The 23,087-nt window shown below is 37.7% G+C and overlaps 1 protein-coding gene across 8 annotated transcripts in view; it reads right to left on the bottom strand.

The window, feature by feature from the left end:
- znf536 (zinc finger protein 536) overlaps positions 1-23,087 on the bottom strand; it is a 504,062-nt gene that overhangs the window by 116,902 nt on the left and 364,073 nt on the right. For all 8 annotated transcript variants that reach the window (XM_072279690.1, XM_072279689.1, XM_072279688.1 and 5 more), the window contains one exon: positions 6,459-8,102. In XM_072279690.1, the coding sequence (XP_072135791.1) occupies positions 6,459-8,102 (1,644 nt within the window). The remainder of the gene's footprint in view (positions 1-6,458; positions 8,103-23,087) is intronic.

Raw genomic sequence — 23,087 nt, 5'->3', positions numbered from 1 at the left:
GAAAATGTCATTGTGGCTTCCACCAATTTAGAAGCATCAGCAGCCAGTTTAAAAGATGACAGCTGCTGGCTAAGATCACAGACAAGCCTGATAAATTAAGGAAAAGGCTGTTGTGAGGGGAAAAATTGAAGATGGAGAGGAGGTGGGGTAGAATTGAGGAGAGATGGATAAATTGGAAGGGGGTATAGTTTAACAGCATGGTGTTGAAGAATGATCTTCCCCCCACCCCACCACAAACAAACACAAACACTCGCATACGCACACTGGAGTGGTGCAGAGATGACATTGCTGATGTCACCCAATATGCCGAATACACCTTGAGAATTTCAAGCGCATTAGGGGTGAATCATGAATGGAGGTGTCTGGTCTAATTTTTGATTTATGCTTTTTATATGTTGGAAATGAGCACAAATACTTCAAAGCACGCAAAAAGTGTGTTATGCATGATTTAAGCAACATACACAAAATGCTGGTGGAATGCAGATCTATATGTTTTTCAAATCCAATTTAAGAACATGAGTCATCCTAGCTTCAGTTAGGAAACTTATTTTTTAATAAAGATTTCAATTCTTCCTGCTGCGTTTTTCCCAGAGTAAAACTTCCCCAGATGAAGCTAATGGTAGTGCAACATGCAAAATTTGTTAGTTCTATGATTTGCAACCTCATTCACCTGATAAAAATGTTCCATATTTATTCACAGAACAACTAGGTTTTACTGATTGCATTTCTTCTGAAGCAACACTAATTATGGGGTTCAAACTGCACACTTGTTCTCAGTGAGGTCTCTGGCCTTCTATGAACTCACAATACCTCATTACAGGTCTGCTTTGATTGTTTTGCCATGAAGGTGAGGGTGATGATGACTCTTGGCTTCTTATCATTAGGTTCACACTGCTGCCTCTGATCCTTGCCACATCCCATAGATTACTGCTTGTTGATGCATTAGAGGCATCACACTCAAGGAGAGATTTAAGCCAACTTTCCTTCACTCTACAGAAGCATACAGAGCATGCTTGGAAATTTACCTGCGCCCACATGGAAGATTTCCTAAAAGCTTCGCTCCCAGATGAGCTCAATGCCTTCTATGCTTACTTTGACCGTCAAGACATGGAGGAATCTTCATGAACCCACAGCCCCCAATAGCCCTGTGATTTCAGTCTCTGAGGCTGATATGAGAGCATCCTTCAGGAGGGTGAACATCCAGCCCAGATAGGGTCACTGACTGAGTACTGAAGAGCTGTGTTCATCAGATTCACCGACATCTTTAACCTCTCATTTCGGCAGTCTGAGGTGTTCACCTGCTTCAGCAGGCTTCAGTGCCTAAGAAGAACATGGTGACCTGCCTCAATGACTATCGTCCACCAGCATTTACATTCACTGTGATAAAGTGCTTTGAGGGGTTGGTAATGAAACATATCAAATCCACTCCAATTTGCTTACCGGCTCAACAGGTCCACAGCAGATGCCACTTCACTGGGCAGCAAAGATGGATTCATTAGGATATTTTTTATCAACTAGAGCTCAGCATTCAATACTCAAAACTAATCAATAAGCTTTAAGATCTTGGCCTCAATACCTCCTTGTGCAATTGGATCCAGGATTTGCTCACTTGCAGACCCCTAGCAGTCTGAATTGGGAACAACATCTCCTCCACAATCTCCATCAGCACAGGTGTACCACAAGGCTGCATGCTTAGACCCTTGCATTATTTGCTTTCCACTTATGACTGTGAGGCTAAGCACAGCTCAAATGCCAAATTTAAACTTGCTGTCAGCACCACTGTTGTTGACCAAATCGAAGGTGATGACAAATCAGCATCTAGGAGAGAGATTGAAAATCTGGCTGACAAACAATCTCTCATTCAATGACAGCAAGACCAAAGAGCTAATTATTGACTTCAGGAGGAGGAAACCAGAGGTCCATGAGCAACTTCTCATCGGGGATCAGATGTGGGGAGGGTCAGAAGCCCTCTCAACATTCCTTGGTGTTATTAATTCAGAGGACCAGACCTGAGCCCAGCACCCAGGCCATGCATCCTTCTCTCTGTTGCCAACAGGAATAAGGTACCCTCAGGGCCCACACCACCATGGTTCAGGAACAGTTATTCCCCCTCAAATATTAGGCTCTTAAAAGAGGGGATAGCTTCACTCATTTTCACTTGTTCCCATCACTGAACTGTTCCCACAACCTATGGACTCACTTTCAAGGATTCTTCATCTCATATTCTTGATTCTTTATTTATTTATTTATGTATGTATGTATGTATTTATTATTAATGTTATTTTTTCTTTCTTTTGTACTTGCACAGTTTTGTAGTCCTTTGCACATTGGTTGTTTGTCCATCCTGCCCTGTTGGGTGTGGTCTTTCATTGATTCTATTGCGTTTCTTGGATTTGCTGTGTATACCCGTATGAAAATGAACCTCAAGGTTGCATATGGTGACATATATGTACTTTCATAATAAATTTACTTTGAACTTAAAGGACTGTTGTTTACAGACTGACTTACAGATACCTCCCCTAAGCATCGTAAGTGTCCTTGGTTGTAGTGCTGGAGGGTCTCTGATTCACCTCCCCCCACCCCACCCCTCCTTTGCACAAGGAGCAAGCCTTTTGTGGGCATGGCTCTTGAGAACCCCAGAAACATTCTCATAGCCCCTCCTACAACTGTAATATCCACCAAATCAGTGGCTAAAATTAAGAGTTGATTTCAGATTGCACCCGTTGAGTTACATGATGAGAACTGAAAGAAGTTTGATGTCAGTTTCAGCAGGCATTACACAGGGAAATCTATGATTGCGCTTCTTTGAACCTCCCAGATGCATTCTATGTAAAGTTCACTGTGTCCAAGTGACCTACAGCACCGCTTTAATGGCAAAAAAAACGTTATGGATCAATGTCTTGACCATTGTGTATTGTATACATTCAACAGTGATGATCTGCTATACAATTATGCATAGATTTCAGCACAGAAAATCTTTCCCCATTAGCTTATTTTTATTGCTATGAGCACCAGATAATTCACTAACGCAGAACACTGCTACAAGACTTCCTAAGTTGAAATGACCATTTTACCTATCACTGACATTTTGCAGCATTGCTAATAGAATAACATCCTAAGCAACTGAAGATGCCTGGAAAAGGTAGGTCTTTTAGCTACAGCACACTCTCCAAACGGGAAAATTTGACTGCACTATTTTAATTACCTTTGTACAAGAACTAAATGTAAATTTACATTCAATTATTGTACAGTCTAACAATTATTAACTTTTTGATACACATTACAAAACAAAAAGATAAACAAGATCCTAAAGAAATAAAGATGATAAAAATAAGAAACTTGGAACCAGACATAAATTTAGCTTAGTGTGGGGGGGGGGGCTGCGAGGGGTTAATGATTGTGGTATGATATATGATGGGAGCGCCTGGGTAACACACACAAAATGCTGGAGGAACTCCGCGGGTAAGGCAGTATCCATGGAAAACTTCCCCTCCCCTAACCTTATTCTGGCTTCAAACCCCTTCCTTTCCAATCTTGATGAAGGATCTTGGCTCAGAACGTCAAATGTTTATTCCTTTCCATAGATGCTGTCTGATCCGTTAAGTTCCTTCAGCATTTTGCATTTGCTGGGAATGTAGTTCTAATGCTCCTAGTTTTCCACTCATGAAAATAAATGACCATGAAAACTTAGAACAAGCTCAATGACTTGTATCTGATCCCATAAGCTCTGCTGTCAACTCTGTGCCAGAAGCAGAATCTACATGCACTTATTCCAATCTCAACAAAAATACAACATTTTTGTTAGAAGCAGATAAGCAGCATTAGAGTGAGCAGGCCATCTCACTTTTGATTAATTTCAGTCTTCTTTCCCAGAAGAGCTCTTTTTTTCTTTCTCTATTGCTCACTATAATTTGGCTTTCAACCACTTTTTCTGCAAGTCTAGAATTATTCACAAAGTATTTTTGCTTAACTTCCCATTGAATTTTCTTGTGCACACTGACATTATTCTTTCTGGTCAGTCAAACTTTGTGACCAGTAGGAATGCTTCATTGAATTGTAAATCTGATAAGAGGCTTGTGCTAAGATGTCAGGTTGTTTCTCCCTCCATGGATCCTACCCAACCTGCTGCGCATTTCAAGCGTGTTCTGCTTTTATTTGATTTACAATATTACAGGTTAATCTCACTATATTTATCAAAGGGACAAGAATATTCCAAAGGAAATGCTTCATAGGAATTTCTTGTCAGCACAAATATCAAAAACAAATGATGTTATATCTGAGGTCACGGCATACAAGAACACCTTACGTTGGTGCATGGTACATCAGGACATAAAATATAACAATGGCATACAACCAGAAGGCAATTCTTATGTATTTACATTTCAAACCTGTGACCATACATCTTACTCTTTACAAATCATTGTGCATTAACTACACGCTAACAAATACAGACACTTTAAAACTTGTTCATGGGTGTGCATCGTAAATTTAAACTAAACAAAATCAGATATATAAATTACATTCAACATGTTGCCACACAGACAATTAATAAATATGTGAATATCTATGGTGTATCTTATCTAACTAACTGTTTGTGACCACTTCATGGGCATGTTTCCCGTATACAGTTAACGTACATGTACCAACCAAATGCACTTCCTTTTTTCCCCTCAGATGTTTCTTCTTTCAGCTCCATCTAGTATATGATTGCTTTGGGAATTTCCAACTTCTTTTTTTAAATTAGTCTTTCCAACATTTATTCAATTTGGATGTAAATTTATCAAAAAGAAAATAGAACGCAAAATAAATTTTAATGTAAAAGACCTCTGATTTCTAATGATTCTGCATTTCATGGTACATAAATATAAATTATGAAGGTTAATGTGCTCTCCAGTCAGCTGTGAAGTAAATCTCAGAACTCATCCCACATCATCTGATTTTGATTTTGGCAAAAGTTGCCAATACCGGCCATCTTAGCCACAAGCAGGGAACCCATGGAGTGAATAGTATGATAGTTTTACACAATACTCCATTTCACAAGACCTGTACTCTTATACAACCATCATTCGTGAGGCTGCTGAATTAGTGTGGCCACCAAGCAGTTCACTTTAATTTTCAGCTAACTCAGTAAAGGGTTAGTACCTATTCTAATGGATTACCAGTAACACAATTACAAACTAAATATTACAAAATTACAAAATGGCAGCAATTATAAAATAAATATTGATGGACTCTCTTGAAAGCATGGATATAATTTTATGGTTTCAGTTGACATCAGTATAAATGTCAATAGCACTGTAAAAGACATTGGCCACACTGCTGAATCACTCTTGGAATTTGTAAGGCAGCTGTTCTGAGCAACAACAAATGTGTATAAGGAATTTATTTTATAGGCAGAGAATTAGCTAGACATAGTGTATTACAAGGGTAAGCTTTAAGTTCATCCACCAATCCTCTCATCTTGAGTTAGCCCATCAAGCTGATTTCAAGTATTCAATTAGGTTTTCGAAGAAAAATAAAGGACAATTTATGTGATTAATTTATAAAGCAATTGACTGTATGGCTAGCGCTACTCTCTTTGTTCTGTGCCAACTGCAAAGGTTATCAACCTCCATTGATTATTTAAAGTAACTCAAGTGAACTGTGGAATGCACTTCAATGTTCATCTAAGTATTAAGACAGAAATAAATATGTGGACATAACTGCAATCAAAATTTATATATAAATGACAAAAGCATGAGGACCTGAGAGAGGCTTAGATTTTTCTGCAGTGACATAAAGTGCAGTGATTGTTGTTATATAGCCGAAATTCAAACATGAAACAACTCCACAGTTGTAACGTCAATCCTTACCTATGGAAATTATGAGTTGTGAGGCCACTAGAGAATGCTCAGCCTGAAAAAATACTTTGATCTTACAAATAAATAAATCAATTAAAAAGTTCTATTGCGTGTAATATACAAGGAATGTTACTATTTATTTGAGGTTCTCATCTAGATTAATAGACCATACCTTATACAAATGGAATTGTATTCAGTAAATGACAGATATTTAAGTGGATTCTATTCTTAGATTTAGAAGCTTCCAACTTCTCCATTGTTCCTTAGTTTTTAACACCATGTAATAACACTGATGCTTCATTTTGCAGGATCTATCAATCAAATGAAATAGGCCCCATCCTACATCTATGAATGTCTCTCACAATTAATAAGCCTCCAATTCATTCTTCCCTTAAGCTACTACATTTCTTCTCTAAATATCTACAGTCAGTGTTCTGAAATGGGATAACTTCAATTTAATACAAACTTAGGAAAACAGAAGACTTGATATACTGGTAACACAGAACACAAAAAATTGCCAATTTACTTTGAAATTCCCTTGAAGGCATGCCGAGAAAAGAGACTTAGCTGGCTAATGTGTTCATTGCATTTAAAAAGTTGGATTTACTTGACACCCACCTGATAAATCTGCTCTCTTAGTAGTGTTGCTACTGCTGGTTGAGCTATTTCCAATACCATTGAAAGCTGCCATGTTGTCTGTGCTGTAAGCTCTCAGAACTGACAGCATGTTCATTTGCTGGTCCACAGGTTGGTGGTCATGGGTCTGCCCAGGTGGAATATTGTGAGATGGCAGAAGATTTAAATTGTGCCAAGGTCCACCTTGGTGTTTACCCATGGAACTTAGAAGACTCTGTGAACCTTGTGAAAGAGCTGTACTGTGAATTAGATCTTCTTCATCAGAGGTTTCTTCATCCGAGGTTGATGGTCGGTTTGTGTCAACTAATGCTTCTTGATCATCTGCATCTTGTTCATTTACAGACCCTGTATCATCACTAAATGGTTGATTACCTACTTCACCAGAGGGACTCATGCTTGTAGTCCCTGGCGATACTAAATTCAGTGAATTTGTAGGAAGGTATTTCAGCTCATTTTCATGGGCAGAGCCCAAGATAGATGTTCCTGGGTTGCCACCAGTTGAGTATTTGTGAAATTGTTTGTAGAAGTCTGTCACTAGAGAACTCAGACTGGAGTCCACAGGATTAATATAAGACTTCTTGTGATCTCCCACGGAATCACTAGATTGCCCTTGTGAAGATATTTTATCAGGAGAGGAATCTACCTTGTCAAGTAGTTTTGTTGTTATATCTTTCTTGGCAACAACAGGAGAAATAGACAAACAGGTTTTCTTTGCAACAGATGAAGCCTCCCCTCGAAGGTCATTCCCAATTCCAGCTGCTCCAGAAAGATTTTCTTTTCGTTTTGATTTTCCCAGGTGGTTTGCTTGAAGGTGAAGAATCATCAGTTCCATTGATGACGTTGTGAAGGAACAGAAAAGACACCCATGCCAAGTAATGTTATCCTGAGTGGTAGTCGTTGCACCAGGGATTGAAACAGAGTCCTGTGATGGAGGTCTTACAGACAAGTCTAAAGGTTCATATTGGGATTTTTCTGCAGCTGACCGAGATTTGACGGCTGATTTTTCTTCGGAAGACTGATTTTCAACCCTTCCTTCACAATCTTCAGAGCCTGCATTCTTCGTCAGTTTCTCTAGTGTTAGCTTTGAGTTAGACTGTTTTAGGCTTGCTGTTTCACCATACACTCTTGCCAACATTTCTTTCTCTTTCTCCAGGGACCTCAGTCCAAAGGTGTCAATAAATGCTTGCAAGGACCCTTGAAAATTGACTCCATTTCCAGCAAGACTTTGAAAAGCTCTGCTTAGATCAGAGAGGCTTGGAGTTTCCTCACCAGAAACCTCCGAAGAAATTTTCAGGTTTTCAGATTGCTGCTCTGATGTTACACTGGGCCCATGTCCTTGGCAATCTGCAGGAGAAAGGACTCCTACAGGCCACTGCTGAGGAGCCAAGCTACCCCTTAGGTCAGTTCCAGGCACACCTTTCATAACTCCTCTCAATACTTCTGGTCTGATAAACATCTGACTTTTGCTTACTGGTTCTTCAGCATGCTCTTGACGAGTGTGTGCTTGTCCCGGCAATGGACTTGTTCCATTTTGCCGCTCCCGATGGTGACGTTCTAAATGGTATTTCAGAGATGCTGACTGGGTTCCAGCATAATCGCAATGAGGACATTTATACGGCTTTTCTCCTAAAAAAAAAGAAACAAAATACTAACTTTATTTCTGTTTCGAACCATGCGGATCTGCAATCTGGGCTAAAAAATAAACAATTCTTTCCTTTTGTGTGAGAAGAAAGACAAGACATAGTTGAAAAAGCAGAAACAAGTTTCAACAAGCAGAACTTTATATGATTCCATACAGTCCTGAAATGAATGATTTAAGACTTACTATGCAGTAAATCATGGATATAATTAGCAAATGGCAGGCTGCACAAGTAATTTATCATTATTTGTGAAGCACCATTCAAAAATTAATTTAACAATTTCCAGAAAATAGCACTGGTTCAAACAATACTGTAGCTCCAAACAAGTTTGATACAAAGACTGAATGATACATTAAAAAAATAAGAGCAATGCTAGTTTGTCTGCCTTTGCCTCTATATTAATTTGAATGTGCAGCTTTGTATTTACACTGGTTAAGAAAATATTTGACAAAAATGCAAAAATGGATAATTATGCTGTGTATCATTGAGCAGGGTTTTTTTAGGATAATATCCACCTCATAAATTTGCTGGCTTGTGAATTTATTTCCATAATTTTTCTCCTTTGAAGGTACATGGATCTTGCTCATATATTATTATAATAGACATTTGGTAACAGCTCAAGATACTGGATTTTTCAGCAAACCGTTTGCATTTCTTTTTCAAATTGCATTCTCCTTTAAAATTAAAAACAATGGACTAAAGGAATATGGAAGACAACCACTGCACTCTGTCACTGCACCCTAATCAATGTACTGTATGTCAGCGAGTTTGTGTTGAAAATTATCATTTATTGTAAATCTAAAACAAAACAAAGTGAATTGAATGGTCTTTTAATTAAAACATGTCCTTTCATGTTCTCTAACCTGAAGCAATGGGATTATAAGAATGCTCTTGATAAGCTTTACTCATTGTTCTCAATAAAAGAATCTCCAGTCACTTCCCCAAACAATACACTTAAAATAAAACACAACTGTATATGTTTATATTGTATGCATGTTTTTATTTAAAGGAATGCTCCATGCATAGCACATCACAATGATCAGAATATTTTCAAAGGGCCAAAGTTCTCACCTTTCCTTTCAATAGTTTGTCCTTGGCATCCTGCCACTGGTAAGTAAACCACTCAACACTGTGGTCTAGAAATGTAAGGGCTCTAGTCTAAGCAACCATTGTTGTGAGTGGGACAGCTGCACAAATCACTTCAATATCAGTGAAGAGAACAAAGAAACATCCAAAGGTCATGCTTGAAACAAGAGTTGGAATTTTTCCCTACCTAAATGGGAAAATAATGTTTTTTAATGCCTCCTTTGCAAAACTGGGCTGCACTGAACACAACTGATGTGTAAAATATGGTGTACATTTGTCCAATCACCACCTTTAGGGGATGACCGCTCTCCGCAAGATTGTGGGGAAAAAAATCACTTATTTGAGTCTAGTGCTCTATAACATTTCATGGCCGTTTCCTAACGGATCATTTCCACCTTCTCCCAATCACTCAAGTCCTCTTCATCACTTCCCTGCCTCTCTTAGGACTGGCCTCTAAACTGAAGGGCTCTTTGTTGGTGGCTTGCCTGTAATTGTCCAGTTGGTGTATTTGCACAAGGTAGGAAGGAGGGCACTGTGTTTGGCAAACCTTTCCAATGTTCACACAATAATTAATTTAGATAAATGTGGGGTATTGCATTTTAGACAGCAAAATAAAGACTAAGACCTTGGGTGGTATTGTGGTTCCCTGAAAATGCATTCACAAGTAGATAGGGTGGTGAAGAATGCTTTTGGAATGCTGGCCTTCATTAATCAAGCCCATACGTTGGGGGGTTATATTGCAATTGTATAAGAAGCTGTCGAAGTTGCAGTTGGAGTAATACGTTCGGTCTTGCTCACCCTGCTCAAGGAAATATGTTATTAGACTGGACAGAGTGCTGAAAAGATTTACAAAGATGTTGCCTGGACTCAAGGGTTTGAGTTTTTCTCCAAAGGGATGTTTTCCTTCAGCGTAGGAGATCGAGAGGCCATCTTATAGAGTGTAGGAAATCATGAGGGGGATTGATAGTGAATGCACTGTCTCTTATCCAGGAATGGGGAATCATGAACTGGATGGCATAGGGTTAGAGTGAGAGGGGAAAGATTTAATAGGAACTTGGGGGGGGGCAACTTGTTTTTAAACAAAGTGTTGTACATATATGGAAACAAGCTGCCAGAGGGCATGGGTTTTCCTGGTACAATAACAATTTTTAAAAGACAACTAAACAGGTGCATGGATAGGAAAGGTTTGGATACGGCAAATTGGACTAGTTTGGATGGTCATCTTGGTCAGCATAGACTAGTAAAATGTCAATATACCAGATCCCCACTTTCCAGGCCATCCCACCTTTTTGCAGCTACCATTAAGCAGAAGGTACAGAAGTCTGAAGTCCTACGCCACCAGGTTCTACTTCCCTTCAGCCATTCAGTCTTGAAACAACCGGCTAAACCCAAATACTGCAGCTTAGTAACACTGTGAACATTTTGAAAACTTTTCACTAAAATGGACTTTACATTTTTGTTCTGCTTGTGTTTTCTTGTAAAAACATGTATAATTTATGTTTAGTTTATGCTTTTCTTGTGAATGCTGCTGTATGTCTGTGATGCTGCAGGTAAGCTTATCATCACACCTGTGGATACATATCCTTGTGTATTTGACAATTAACTCGACTATGATTTTGACTTTGACCATAAGACTCTATCTCCTTGAAAACAACAGAATATACGGTGGCGTGCAAAAGTTTGGGCACCCCAGTCAAAATTTCTGTTACTGTAAATAGCTAAGCAAGTAAAAGATGAACTGATTTTCAAAGGGCATAAAGTTAAAGATGACACATTTCTTTAATATTTTAAGCAAGAAAACTTTTTTATTTCCATCTTTTACAGTTTCAAAATAACAAAAAAGGAAAAGGGCCTGAAGCAAACTGTGGCCAAAAAGTCCTATTCAAAAGTTTCAAAGGAACATCTAAACAAGCCTGATGCATTTTGGAAACAAGTCCTATAGACTGATGAAGTTAAAAAGAGTACAGAATTTCATGAAAAGAACCCCTCTCCGTGTTAAGCACGGGGGTGGATCAATCATGCTTTGGGCTTGTGTTGCAGCTAGTGGCACGGGGAACATTTACAGGTAGAGGGAAGAACAAATTCAATTAAATACCAGCAAATTCTGGAAGCAAACATCACACCATCTGTGAAAAAGTCAAAAATGAAAAGAGGATGGTTTCTACAACAGGATAATGATCCTAAACACATCTCAAAATCCACAATGGGCCACCTCAAGAGGCACAATCTAAAGGTTTTGCCATGGCCCTCACAGTCCCCTGACCTAAACATCATCGAGAATCTGTGGATAGGCCTCAAAAGAGCAGTGTGTGCAAGACGGCCCAAGAGTCTCACAGAACTAGAAGCCTTTTGCAAGGAAGAATGGGCGAAAATCCCCCAAACAAGAATTGAAAGACTCTTAGCTGGCTACAGAAAGTGTTTACAATCTGTGATACTTGCCAAAGGGAGTGTTACTAAGTACTGTCATGCGGGGTGCCCAAACTTTTGCTTCGGGCCCTTTTCCTTTTTTGTTATTTTGAAACTGTAAAAGATGGAAATAAAAAAGTTTTCTTGCTTAAAATATTAAAGAAATGTGTCATCTTTAACTTTATGCCTTTTGGAAATCTGTTCATCTTTCACTCGCTTAGCTATTCACAGTAACAGAAATTTTGACCAGGGGTGCCTATAGATTCAACCTCATCCCAACATCAACCTACGATCAATATTAGTTTTCTGATGGTGAAGCTTTAACACTGTTATAACTTTCATCCTTGTCATTCCATAAAATGTAAGTTCTTAAGACTCAATATTTTGCATCTATGGAGGATAATTGTGCCGAGTTTAGTAACTTAAGTAAAATTGGAATTCACAGTTTGGCAGATACAGGCTTATATCTTGCAACAGTCCAGGGTCGCATAGCATAACTTAATGGCCTTGTACTAGTTATCATTTTTTAAAATGCCTGTTTTATTGGTAATGAGTGTAACATATACAAGAATGCTTTATTCATAGTGAACAAAGAGGGCATTGAAATAACTTCTTCAATGCATGGCTCTCAATTTTCCATTACAGGGCCTTAGATTAATATCCGTATATGTTGCATGAGGTGTCTGATGGTTTTTAATTGTTCAGCAGGTAGCATTAAAATGAGTTGTGCACTCGCAGTAATCTTTTCAATTAAGAAACTATAGAATTTAAGCAGCAAAGAATTTTTGAAGGTGGAACCATAGACATAAAGTTCCAAAGTAATAACTGAAAACCTTTTTTTAGCTTCCAAATTTCTAGCTGGGGATATGGATCAATATATTAAACTGCATCATAGGTAATATGTGATTAACAATATTTTTTTATATTCATGCCATGTGATTGGTTGAACTTCCATGATTAAGCCTGCATTATTCAAAATTTCACTTGGCGTAGTAAGAAATCGCCTGCAGAGTTCAAAGGTCACCCTGTCAAACCAGATGACCTAATTTTAATATCGTGTGGAAGCACAGAATAATTAAAAGTATTGTAGTTTATCCTGGATATTTCAAGTGTTATCTTTGATATATGTTACGCTGCTTCAAGACATAAGGTAAATGGTTTCTATCTGGTAAAAAAAAATCCAAATTAGTCTCTGAGCTTTATAAAATGTTTTCGACACAGATTGCCCATTACCAGAGTTACTCACATGTGATAAATGGATTGATTTTATATGCAGCAACGTAACCTTTATCTCCAAGCATTGATTCCACAGATATTTTATAAACTACGAAGTCCTTTGTTAGAACTTTATATTAACACTTACGTATTTCCTATAATCTGATAATTAAGCACTAATAATTATAAAGACTAAAATAAATATTCTTCACAGGAAAGCTACAGTGCATTAATATAAATTGTCCACATGATTCCCCTAAGCCTATATGCTGTAAATATGAAGACTATTGCACAGCTGCTTATTGCTAAACAGTGCCTTGTCTAGAAGGGGACAATCTGTGTTTCTAATTGCTGTCATTGAAGCCTCGATTCATTTTGTGACTTTCCCATTAAAATGTGAGCATTAATTTGTATAATGAAATATCACCCACTGTGGTATTCATTAGCCATGCCCTACTGTATACTTCACATTGTTAGCTAGCCAGAAACTGTAGCTAATTTCACTAATGGATATTTTCCTACTAAATCTTTGGTAGAAAATTAATACAGAAACGTTACCCCTTTAACTTTTTAGAAATTTAAATTCAGTTAATTCCTTTTTGCCAGATTTGTTAGAACCTATAAATCAGAAGGTAACTTCTGCCATGACAGTGTTTAGAAGGCCATGGATATAGATTGGATGGACTGGTAATACAGGCACAGAAACACCTGCTTCCCCACCAGATGGCCAAATTTTTAATTCCCTAGTGCTGCCTATCTTCTGAGCTTAAGTTTTGCTGTCCTTGACCAGGCATCTGAATTGAATTCCTCAGATGGTGGGATATTCTACATTATAGCCATTAACAACTGGTATAATTGGCCTTTCCTGTGCTAAGTAAACTGCTTATCTGCCTTTCCCAGAGGAACACTGTAAAAAACTGTCAGATACTTTGTAGAATAAACTCAACCAAGAGTGTTCATACATCAGTAAGCAGTAATGATAGGAGTTCCCTGTATAAAAAGGTTTAAAAATCTGGCTTTAAAATTACATAAGTGCATGTAAGTCTGACTGATGTAAAGCCTGATGAATCAGTTATCCAACTGCCTTTAGGGAAATTCACTTTCTCTGAATATAGTGAAAACCTTCATTTTACTGGGTTCTTCTTACTGTCCTCATAGTTTGTACCAATGCTCTGCCATTTGTATGTTTGTTCATCTCTGTCCTTGTATTCCATGAAAGTATTGGTTTGTGGCACCCTCTGTGTCAGTTAGTGGCATGACCCTTGCTGACTGCTTTATTATGAGAACGCTGATGTCTCAAAATGACAGTTTCATTTATTGTGTTAATTCAGAACAATTTTTGAAGGCAAGCTGTTCTCTTTGTCCATATTAATGACAGTCTGAGCTTGTCAAGCACACAGAGTGCACAATCTTGCCTATTTCTCAGTTGTATACAAATTTCTGTAAGCAATAGAAATTACTCTTGATAATATATTACTTTTCAAAATCATGTTGCAATTATCTGTTTTTCAACTGTAGGTGTAATTCTGGTTCAAAACTATTTATATGACGGTTATTTATCATTAACCTAATGATAATATAGTTAACCAGTGGCAGGAGCTTCTTAGATTATAGAACATCTGATATTTACATTAAAAGATACTGACGGAGTGTGACCTTAATTCTACAGCTTGGAGAATTCATCTGCATAGAACTTGTATGTTGTAACCTGCAGCAGAGTAGATCAGCACTGTGAATGGAGTACTACTTACCTGTTGAAGTGCAGCACAATTTTCTTCAGAAAGGAAGACAGAGTCATTTAAGTTTTAATAAAAAGTGCAGCACAGTTTTTTTCTTCAAAAGTGCAGCGAGATATTTGAAATTAAAGAAAGGCAGAAAACAGATGAAATTCACAGGTTTCATAAACAGTGAGTACTGAGTGATAATATTAAATTTAAAAACGCAGGAATAGTTGGCTATATCAGAAAGATAGAGGCATTTGGTTACACAACACATAATTGGGTGATGTATACTGAATGAATTCAGCAGTATTTTAAAGCAAATGGAATAGCCGATGAGAATCATGTACCAATTTTGCTGAGTGCAGTGGGTAGAGGAGCATACTGTTCTGCCTCGAGATGCACTGTTCATTTTGTATGCAGCTCGTTTTGTAAAAATCATCACTTCCTGTTCATAAGCTGTTTCTTTTGCATCATTTCCTGCCAGGGTTAAGTCGGATTTCGACTTGAATCACACATAGTAGAAAGACACCCATGCCAATCCACTCTTTATTTGCCCTTGAAACAGCAATATCTGTGAGTTATAAGCTTCTTAATATCAGTAAGCATTTAGCAGATATACTTCGAAGGGAGCATTATGTTTATCATTCATCATTTTTCATCACTGCACCATGAGTTTGCTCTAGTCCATGGCACAACTGTAGAATGTTGCACGTGCGTATTACCTTGTTTAATGCTGATTATGTGAATAATCGATAATATTAGTATATTCCGGCATGGGATATTCAATATTGAATATAAAATGTGCTTTACTTAACATTCTGCAGTTTCACTGAGTCTTCTCACTAAAAACCCTGATGGAAGCTTCCGTCTCAGGTGATTTTTGAGATGGTGTTTAACTCCCTGTCTTGCTTTATATACAACATACTGTGAGGGCAGTAGATACAGAGTTTGGTTAGAAGTTTAACTGTTCAAACCAAACAAGCTGAAATGAGCCTTGTTGATACCATGAAAATAATGCAGTAACATTTAGAACCAAAACCTTTGCTGGTTGCAGAACACCTTAGGGTTCATAAGTGCAATTAAAAGGAAGAGGAGTCCATTTCAGTTTACATGGCTAAATTGAAGAAATTGTCCAAGCATTGTGACTTCAGTGATATAAATAGTGCCTAAATAGTCTTAGGGATTGTTTAGTTTATAGAATCTTACAAGAAAGAAATCTAACTGAAGCACAACTCACATTTAAAAGAGCAGTCGAAATTGCTGTATTAATGGAAACAGCAAAGACACAATTGAGGCACAGTCAGGATCGAAGTAAGCATGAACAAGATTGCAACATTTAAGCAGACACCAGTCTGGCTGAACAAATGGTGTTCCTGTTGTGGCAGGGGCTCAGAAATACCAGACCAGCACAGGTTTAAAGATGAAGCTTGCAGGAAATGCATAAAGGTAGGACACATACTAGAGCAAAGATAAAAACTCAAACTGCAATTCCAAAAACAGCACCAATCTGCATGTTGTGGATGAAAAACTTGATTCATCTTCAGAAAGATAAAAAGAATGGAGGATTAGTCTTACCAAACTTTAGATTTTATTATTAGTCAGTTAATATAAGAAATCTTACATTTTAGTTATATTATATAAGTCGTAAGGATTGCCTGATGTGGGTTTTTTTAGAAGCTAATTCTGTTAATAAATTCTCTATTATTTCTCTTCTTGGATCCTCACTTCCTTTGTCTTTGAGTAAGTTAACTGATAATCTGATAGTTAAACACACTATGAGGATTTGGATACAATTCTGAAAATATTTTGGCTTATTGAGATTTTATTTTGGAGTCCCATTTTTTCTAATTATTTTTTTAAACCCTCTATGATTGATGTGGATTTTAAAGAATGGGGTAGATTAGGTATTAAATTCTTTCAGGACTTGTTTGTAGAGGGAACAATTGTCAACTAGATATACTTTACTCAAAATGCATTTTTTTCGATATCTACAAATAAGAGATTTATTACGGTCTCAAATAAGTACATTTCCTAAAAGTCCCAACAAGAATCTACTAGGTGTAATCTTTAATCTGAAACCTTTTTATAATGGATCTATATCTAATATTTATAATATGCTGTTGGGAATGAGAAGTGTTCCTTTAGATAAAATTAAAAATCTTTGGGAACAAGATTTACAGACTTCAATTTCTGAGGAAACTTGGAATCAAAATTTTTAATTGGTCAACTCTTCATTGTTATGTGCCTGTCTCTCTCTCCTTCAATTTAAAGTGGTCCCCATATGACTAAGGATAAGTTATCTCATTTTTATTTAGATATATCTCCGTATTGTGATAAATGTAATAATGGAGAAGCTTCACTCATTCATATGTTTTGGACACATCTGAGTCTTGGAAAATATTGGAAAGAAATATTTCAAACCTTTTCGATACTTTTTAAAGTAAATTTCAAACCTAATCCTTTGACTGCTTTATTTGATATTGTTGGAGGAAAGGATATTATTTTGGAGCCATCTAATTTGCACATTTTGGCTTTTATGCCTCTTATGGCCAGAAGGACGCTTTTGCTTAAGTGGAAAGATGCGGCCCCTCCTATTCACAACCAATGGTTACGTGATGTGATGTCATGTTTAAATTTAGAGAAGATTCGATGTTCAATCTTTGAATCTAATCAAGACTTTCAAACATTGTGGGGACCTTTTCTGAATTATTTTCAAAACCTTTGATTTGCTCTTAAAGCACAAGTGATGACTAACAATCTTTTTTCTTTTTTTTCTACTAATCAGCTTCGGTCTTGGTAGTGGGTTAGATTTTTTTAATATAATAAAATTATTATTTTTCAATGTTATCAACTAATTGACGTACAAATATAGGGTAAGGAGTCTTTTTATGCGATTTAGTTTAATGTATTGACATATATATATTTTCTGCTGTACTCTGTATTCTTTTATATATATATATAAATTAATAAAAATATTGGAAAGTAAGAAAAATCTGGTAATGATGAAAGTGACCCAGGACTGAGTAGCTTTGAGATTTATAATGTGAAAAATAACAATAGACAAGCAATGTGGCTTACACTAGAAGTGAACAGCAAATTAATTAATATCGAATTGGACACTGTTTCAGCCATTTTGCAAAAATGAGTTTGAATGGCATTTCAAAGATACTGAACTGAAGCTTGCAGATATCCAAATAAGAGCTTATACTATAAGAAAGATTATTTCTGCAGGAATGACATATGTAACAGTGAATTACAACAAACAATAAGCCACATTGGGTTTGTATATGGTAAAAACAGGAGGGCCAACATTGTGGGTTCATGATTGGCTGAGACAACTACAATTAATTTGGAGATCCATCCACCATCTCCTGCAATAGAATCAACTGAAAGCAAATTCAGAAAGGTACTGGATGATGCCACAGGAATATTCATGGATGGCATTGGAAAACTCAAACATATCATGGGTAAAGTAATGTTAAGTGAAAATGCTTCACACATGTTTTACAAAGCCCATCCAGTTCCTTATAGCAGCCATGATAATGTAGCCAATGAGATAGATTGCATGGAGTCTGAAGGAATTCCTTCCAAGGTAGAGTGGAGCCCATGAACAATGCCAGTGGTCCCAGTAATCACTGAGGAATAATCTCTCAGGATTTGTGGTGATTTTAAAGTCACCATCAAACCAACACTGAAAGTAGATCAGTACCCTCTGACCAGAATAGAGGATATCTTTGCAAACCTTTCTGTATGGAAACACTTCATCAAAGTAGACTTAGCTGAGGTCTACCTAGATATGGAGATAGAAGAACAGTCCAAATTTCACCATATTGAGTGTCACCATTAACACTCATAAAGGGCTTTATCGCTGTAATTGGCTTATTTTTGGAGTAACATTTGCACCTGCAGTCTGGCAAAAAGCTATGGACCAGGAGCTACAAGCTGCTCAGGCACTCAGTTTTACTTGGATGACATCTTTGTAAGGATGATAAGGAACATCTCCAAAATCTCAAGACAGTGTTAAAAACATTTGAAAATTATGGGCTCAGAGCACGATTATTTAAACAAACATTACTTATTGTGGTCACACCTTTGATGCACAAGTATTACACAGGTGTGCTGAGAAAATTCAAGCAGTTGTGGATATCCTAAGGCTAAAGGATATGTCACAATTGTGATCCTTTTTAGGATTTGTCAACAACTGTAACAGGTTCCTGCCGAAGTACTGTGCTCCACCCTTTGAATTCCATACAACAGATCCGGAAGAAATGGCAATGGACAAAGCAGTGTGAGGTGGCTTTCCAAAAGGCAAAGGATATAGTGGTGACAGACATTGTACTGAAATATTATGATTGACATCGTCCAGTGAAACTTGCTTGTGTTGCCTCACCTTGTGGTATAGGTGCAGTCATGTCACTAGTTACGAGCGATGGAATTGAATGCCCCATAGATTTTGCATCACATTCCCTTACCACTGCGTAGAAAAATTATGCACAAATTGACAGGTCTTGAGTCTGGTTTGGGGTGTAAAATGTTTGAACTGGTATTTGCATGGGAAAGAGTTTGTACTCATTACTGATTGTCAACCACTCATGTCCATTTTCAATCCACAGAAGGGTATTCCACTAACTGCAGCAGCACAAGTGCAGAGCTGGGCTCTCTCTTTTGGAGGACATAATTACAAGATCGAATTACAAGAGGACGGCTAATCAAGGAAATGCTGCTGGATTGCCCCATTTCCCCATGGAAAAGGAGCTACCTGAAAAATTTACAAAAGAAGATACTGCTCTTGATGTACAGTATACTTCTTAATGTAAATTGCAAGTCTCCCTATTAACTCCATGAAAGGGGAAGAATTTGCCCTTGACGGGAGTTGCCTTATGTGGAGATTTATAATTGTAACTAATTTAGCTGATAGCTAAAGTATTGGAGGAGCTACTGCCAGTCAAAATGAAAGCGTCGGCTCAAAGCTTGGTCTCGTGTCCTGGGATAGGTCAGCAGCTCGAGCAGTTTGCCATGCACTGTTCGGAATGCCAACACAACCTGAAGGTGTCAAGAGAAGCACATCTCCTGGAAATGGCCAGCTTTGCCCTGGCAGAGGATTCATGTGGATTTTCCATTCATGGGCACAAATTTCTTGGTAGCAGTGGACATAGCTACAAAGTGGCCAGAAGTGTTCCCAATAGCTTCCACTGCAGCCTCACGCACTATTGATGTGTTGAGAAGCCTCTTCTCAAGGACTGGTGTTCCAGAACATATAGTCAGTGACAATAGACCACAGTTTTTAGCAGAACAGTTTCAGTCATTCCTGAAAATGAATGGAATAAGAAATATTACATCTGCACTGTACTACACAGCTACAAGTGGCTTGGCAGAAGTTTTCCAGAAACTTCTTGAAGAAAGCATTGTGACCAATATCAGCAGAATGCACTTCCTTGACACTGAATCAGAAGTGCGCCAATTTCCTCCTTGCATATCACAATGCTGCACACTCCACAACCAACAACTCACCAACTATGCTGCTCCTGGTTCTTCCTTTGCATTCACATTTAGATCTCCTCAAACCCAACCTCAGAAAGAGTGTGCAAGACAAACAGCTGAGACAAACTGAGGGCTCCTCAAACAAGGAAGCTCGGTGTTTCATTTCTGGAAAAGCAGTCCTGATGAGGGATTATATAGAGATGATCAAAGGTGCGTACTTGGATGTCCAGCACTGTCAGACAATTTCCTGCAGTCCCAGAGTCAATTTCTACAACCATCATGGAGGCGGCTCCAGAACCTGAGAACGTTTCACAGCTGCAGATCTCACCTGCCAAGCAGAGTGGTTCCCCTCCCCTGCCTTGTCAGGAAAGATGTTATCCTACAACAGTAAGAAATCCTCCACAGCAATTAAATCTCTAAACCTGAATGAGACAACATAACATTTACTATGGTGTGGATGTCTATACAGTAGTTGTACTATATATGTATAAGATGGCCAAAAGCAATACATTACCATATTTGAGTTGAAATGCATTCTATATGGCTAACAGTGAGGAGTGTTGTGTATTTAATATTTGAGTAATATTAAAAATGTATTGTTTAATTAAGCATTCTTTGTTTTTTGCATAATTCATTACAGGTTATATGTAAAAGTACATGAATGGCATACATTATTATGCCACCACGTCATAAGTGTGCACCTCACTTAAGTGAAAACGAAGTTGATATGTTTATTCCTGGGCCCCTGTGTCTTTCTTTCAATCAGTTTCAGGAGAACATAACAAGTGGTACCATATGCCTTGGGCTTCAGCCGTTACTGAATACCCAAACATGGTCCAGCAACCAAAGTGGGGTTGTTGATGTATGCTGGAGCAGCCATCTTGTGTACCTCTTCCATCCGTGATCCTTCATCAGAACTCGGTTGCAGATGCTGGAAATCTGGAGTTGATTTCCAGCATCTGCCAATTTGTTTGTCTCCAATGATCAACAGTATATCTGATGCTGGTCAATTTTTAGGCATGGATATTCCTAAAGGAGCAGCTGCTGCCATGGAATATTGGAACGATCTTTAATGGATTGATTAATAGATGAAGAGGCAAGTGGCTGGCATGGCAGAGGAGACTGAATATCAGGGAAATAAGATTATTATTCCGTGGCAAAAGAGGGTTGTGCTGAAGAAGTATGTGCATAGAAGCTGGAGAGAGATTTCTGGGGATAAATTGGACAGTGCAAAAAAAGGGAGTTGGAATTAATTTGATTAGTCTTGCCCAGAACATACACTGAATTTATACTGCCTGTTCATTGTGAAAGGAGAAATTAATGTGCCACTAAACTATACTGATGGGTTGAAACATTACAAGATCTGCCCATTACCAATTCAAGCCCACCTTCATGTGTTTAAAAGGGAAGGAATGTAGCTGCAGAGGTGATGTTCATTCTAGAGCCAAAAAGAATGTATTCCAAAGATTTCTAAAGCTAACTTTAAGGCCCTGGAATAGATAATTAGAACATAGGTAAAAATTCCAGCTCCCACAGAGGGCAAGGAAGTTCACCAGAAGTACAATCTAAATGCAATAAGATGAGACAGAGGTGGACGACAATGCCATGAATGGAGTCCCAAGGAGTTGCAAGGGTCACAGTAACTGTTTTTGATATTATACATGTAGTTCATGTCAGTAAATTTATCTTGAAATATTACATTTCACCAGCTACAAACACACTACTCAACTGAGCACCCCATCACTTGACCACCGCAATTTCTCCTAATTGGGGCTCATACCTACATTCAGAATCAGAATCAAATCAGGTTTATTATCATTGACATTGACGTGAAATTTGATGTTTTGTGGCAGCAATACAGTGCTAGAAATAAAAAAATTACTACGAATTACAATATATAAATAATGCAATGGGAGAATAGTGAGGTCGTGTTCATGGGTCCATGGACTGTTCAGAAATCTACTGGTTGGGGGGGAGCTGTTCATAAAACATTGAGTGTGGTCTTGAATGAAGAAGGAACAGGTACGAAAACAGTCATTTTCAAGGCTTTAGTGCAGCTGATCATATGACCTAATGGAAAATCAGCACTCTCTCCACCCTGGGAGTTAGGAATTCAAGTTCATTTGACCTTCCCCAGTTGGTTTCTGCAGAGACTGTTTTGAACCACCTTGTCCTGAAATAGAAACTCCGAAGTGCAACAATGAACGTCATCTAATTCACTGACGTGGTTAGAACAGTTGGCAGTGTGGGCAGATTCTGAGATGAACTCAGACAAGATCTCTCACCCCAAGAATAAGTTCAGTGACTCCTTGTTACATTCCCTTAGAGTCAAGTATATCCTACCTTCAGCCAGAAGAGAAAACTATACAGTACCTCATACAATTGAACCTAGACTTTCTTAATCATATTCTTTGTAATGGACACCATAGGTGATTGTCTCTAGATATAGACTGAATGGATCAGAAAGGAATTTGAGATCAAGGTGAAGAATTCCAACTCTTTGTCTGACAAGATAAATCCACAACAAAAAATAATCCAATATTTTGTCATCACAGTAACATGTTTCATCTTAATGGACAATAAGGATGACTTAGATCAGGAAAGGAAAAGCACCACATTAATATTGAGGAAAGCTCTTCATAAATTGGCGTTAAAGACCTTTCATATTATTCTCAATTTGAATAATGTATTAATCTGCACAATTGACTTAATCCATAGGATCCAAAGGAATAGAAGGTAGAAAATTCACTTCCTCTCTTCCGTTTAGCTCCACAAATTTCATTCATTAAACAAATGCTATAAATCATTAATAATCTGATTAGATTAAGGAGCACTCTTCAAAAATATATTGAACTTTGTGTTACGATGATAATATATTTTGCATTTATATGAAAATGTGCAATTTCCATTTTGATGTTAACCATTTAAAATAAAGAAAAAATGAACATTGCTATATGTGTCCTTTATGACAACAGGACATCCCACAGCAGCCTCAGCAACACTATAACTCAGAATATTTTTTCCTTGGTGTCCAAAATTTATGTGTAACACTCACAAGTATC

This window comes from Mobula birostris, chromosome 15 (assembly GCF_030028105.1).
Source record: "Mobula birostris isolate sMobBir1 chromosome 15, sMobBir1.hap1, whole genome shotgun sequence".
NCBI classification, from domain to species: domain Eukaryota; kingdom Metazoa; phylum Chordata; class Chondrichthyes; order Myliobatiformes; family Myliobatidae; genus Mobula; species Mobula birostris.
This window is presented reverse-complemented; position numbering and strand designations above follow the sequence as displayed.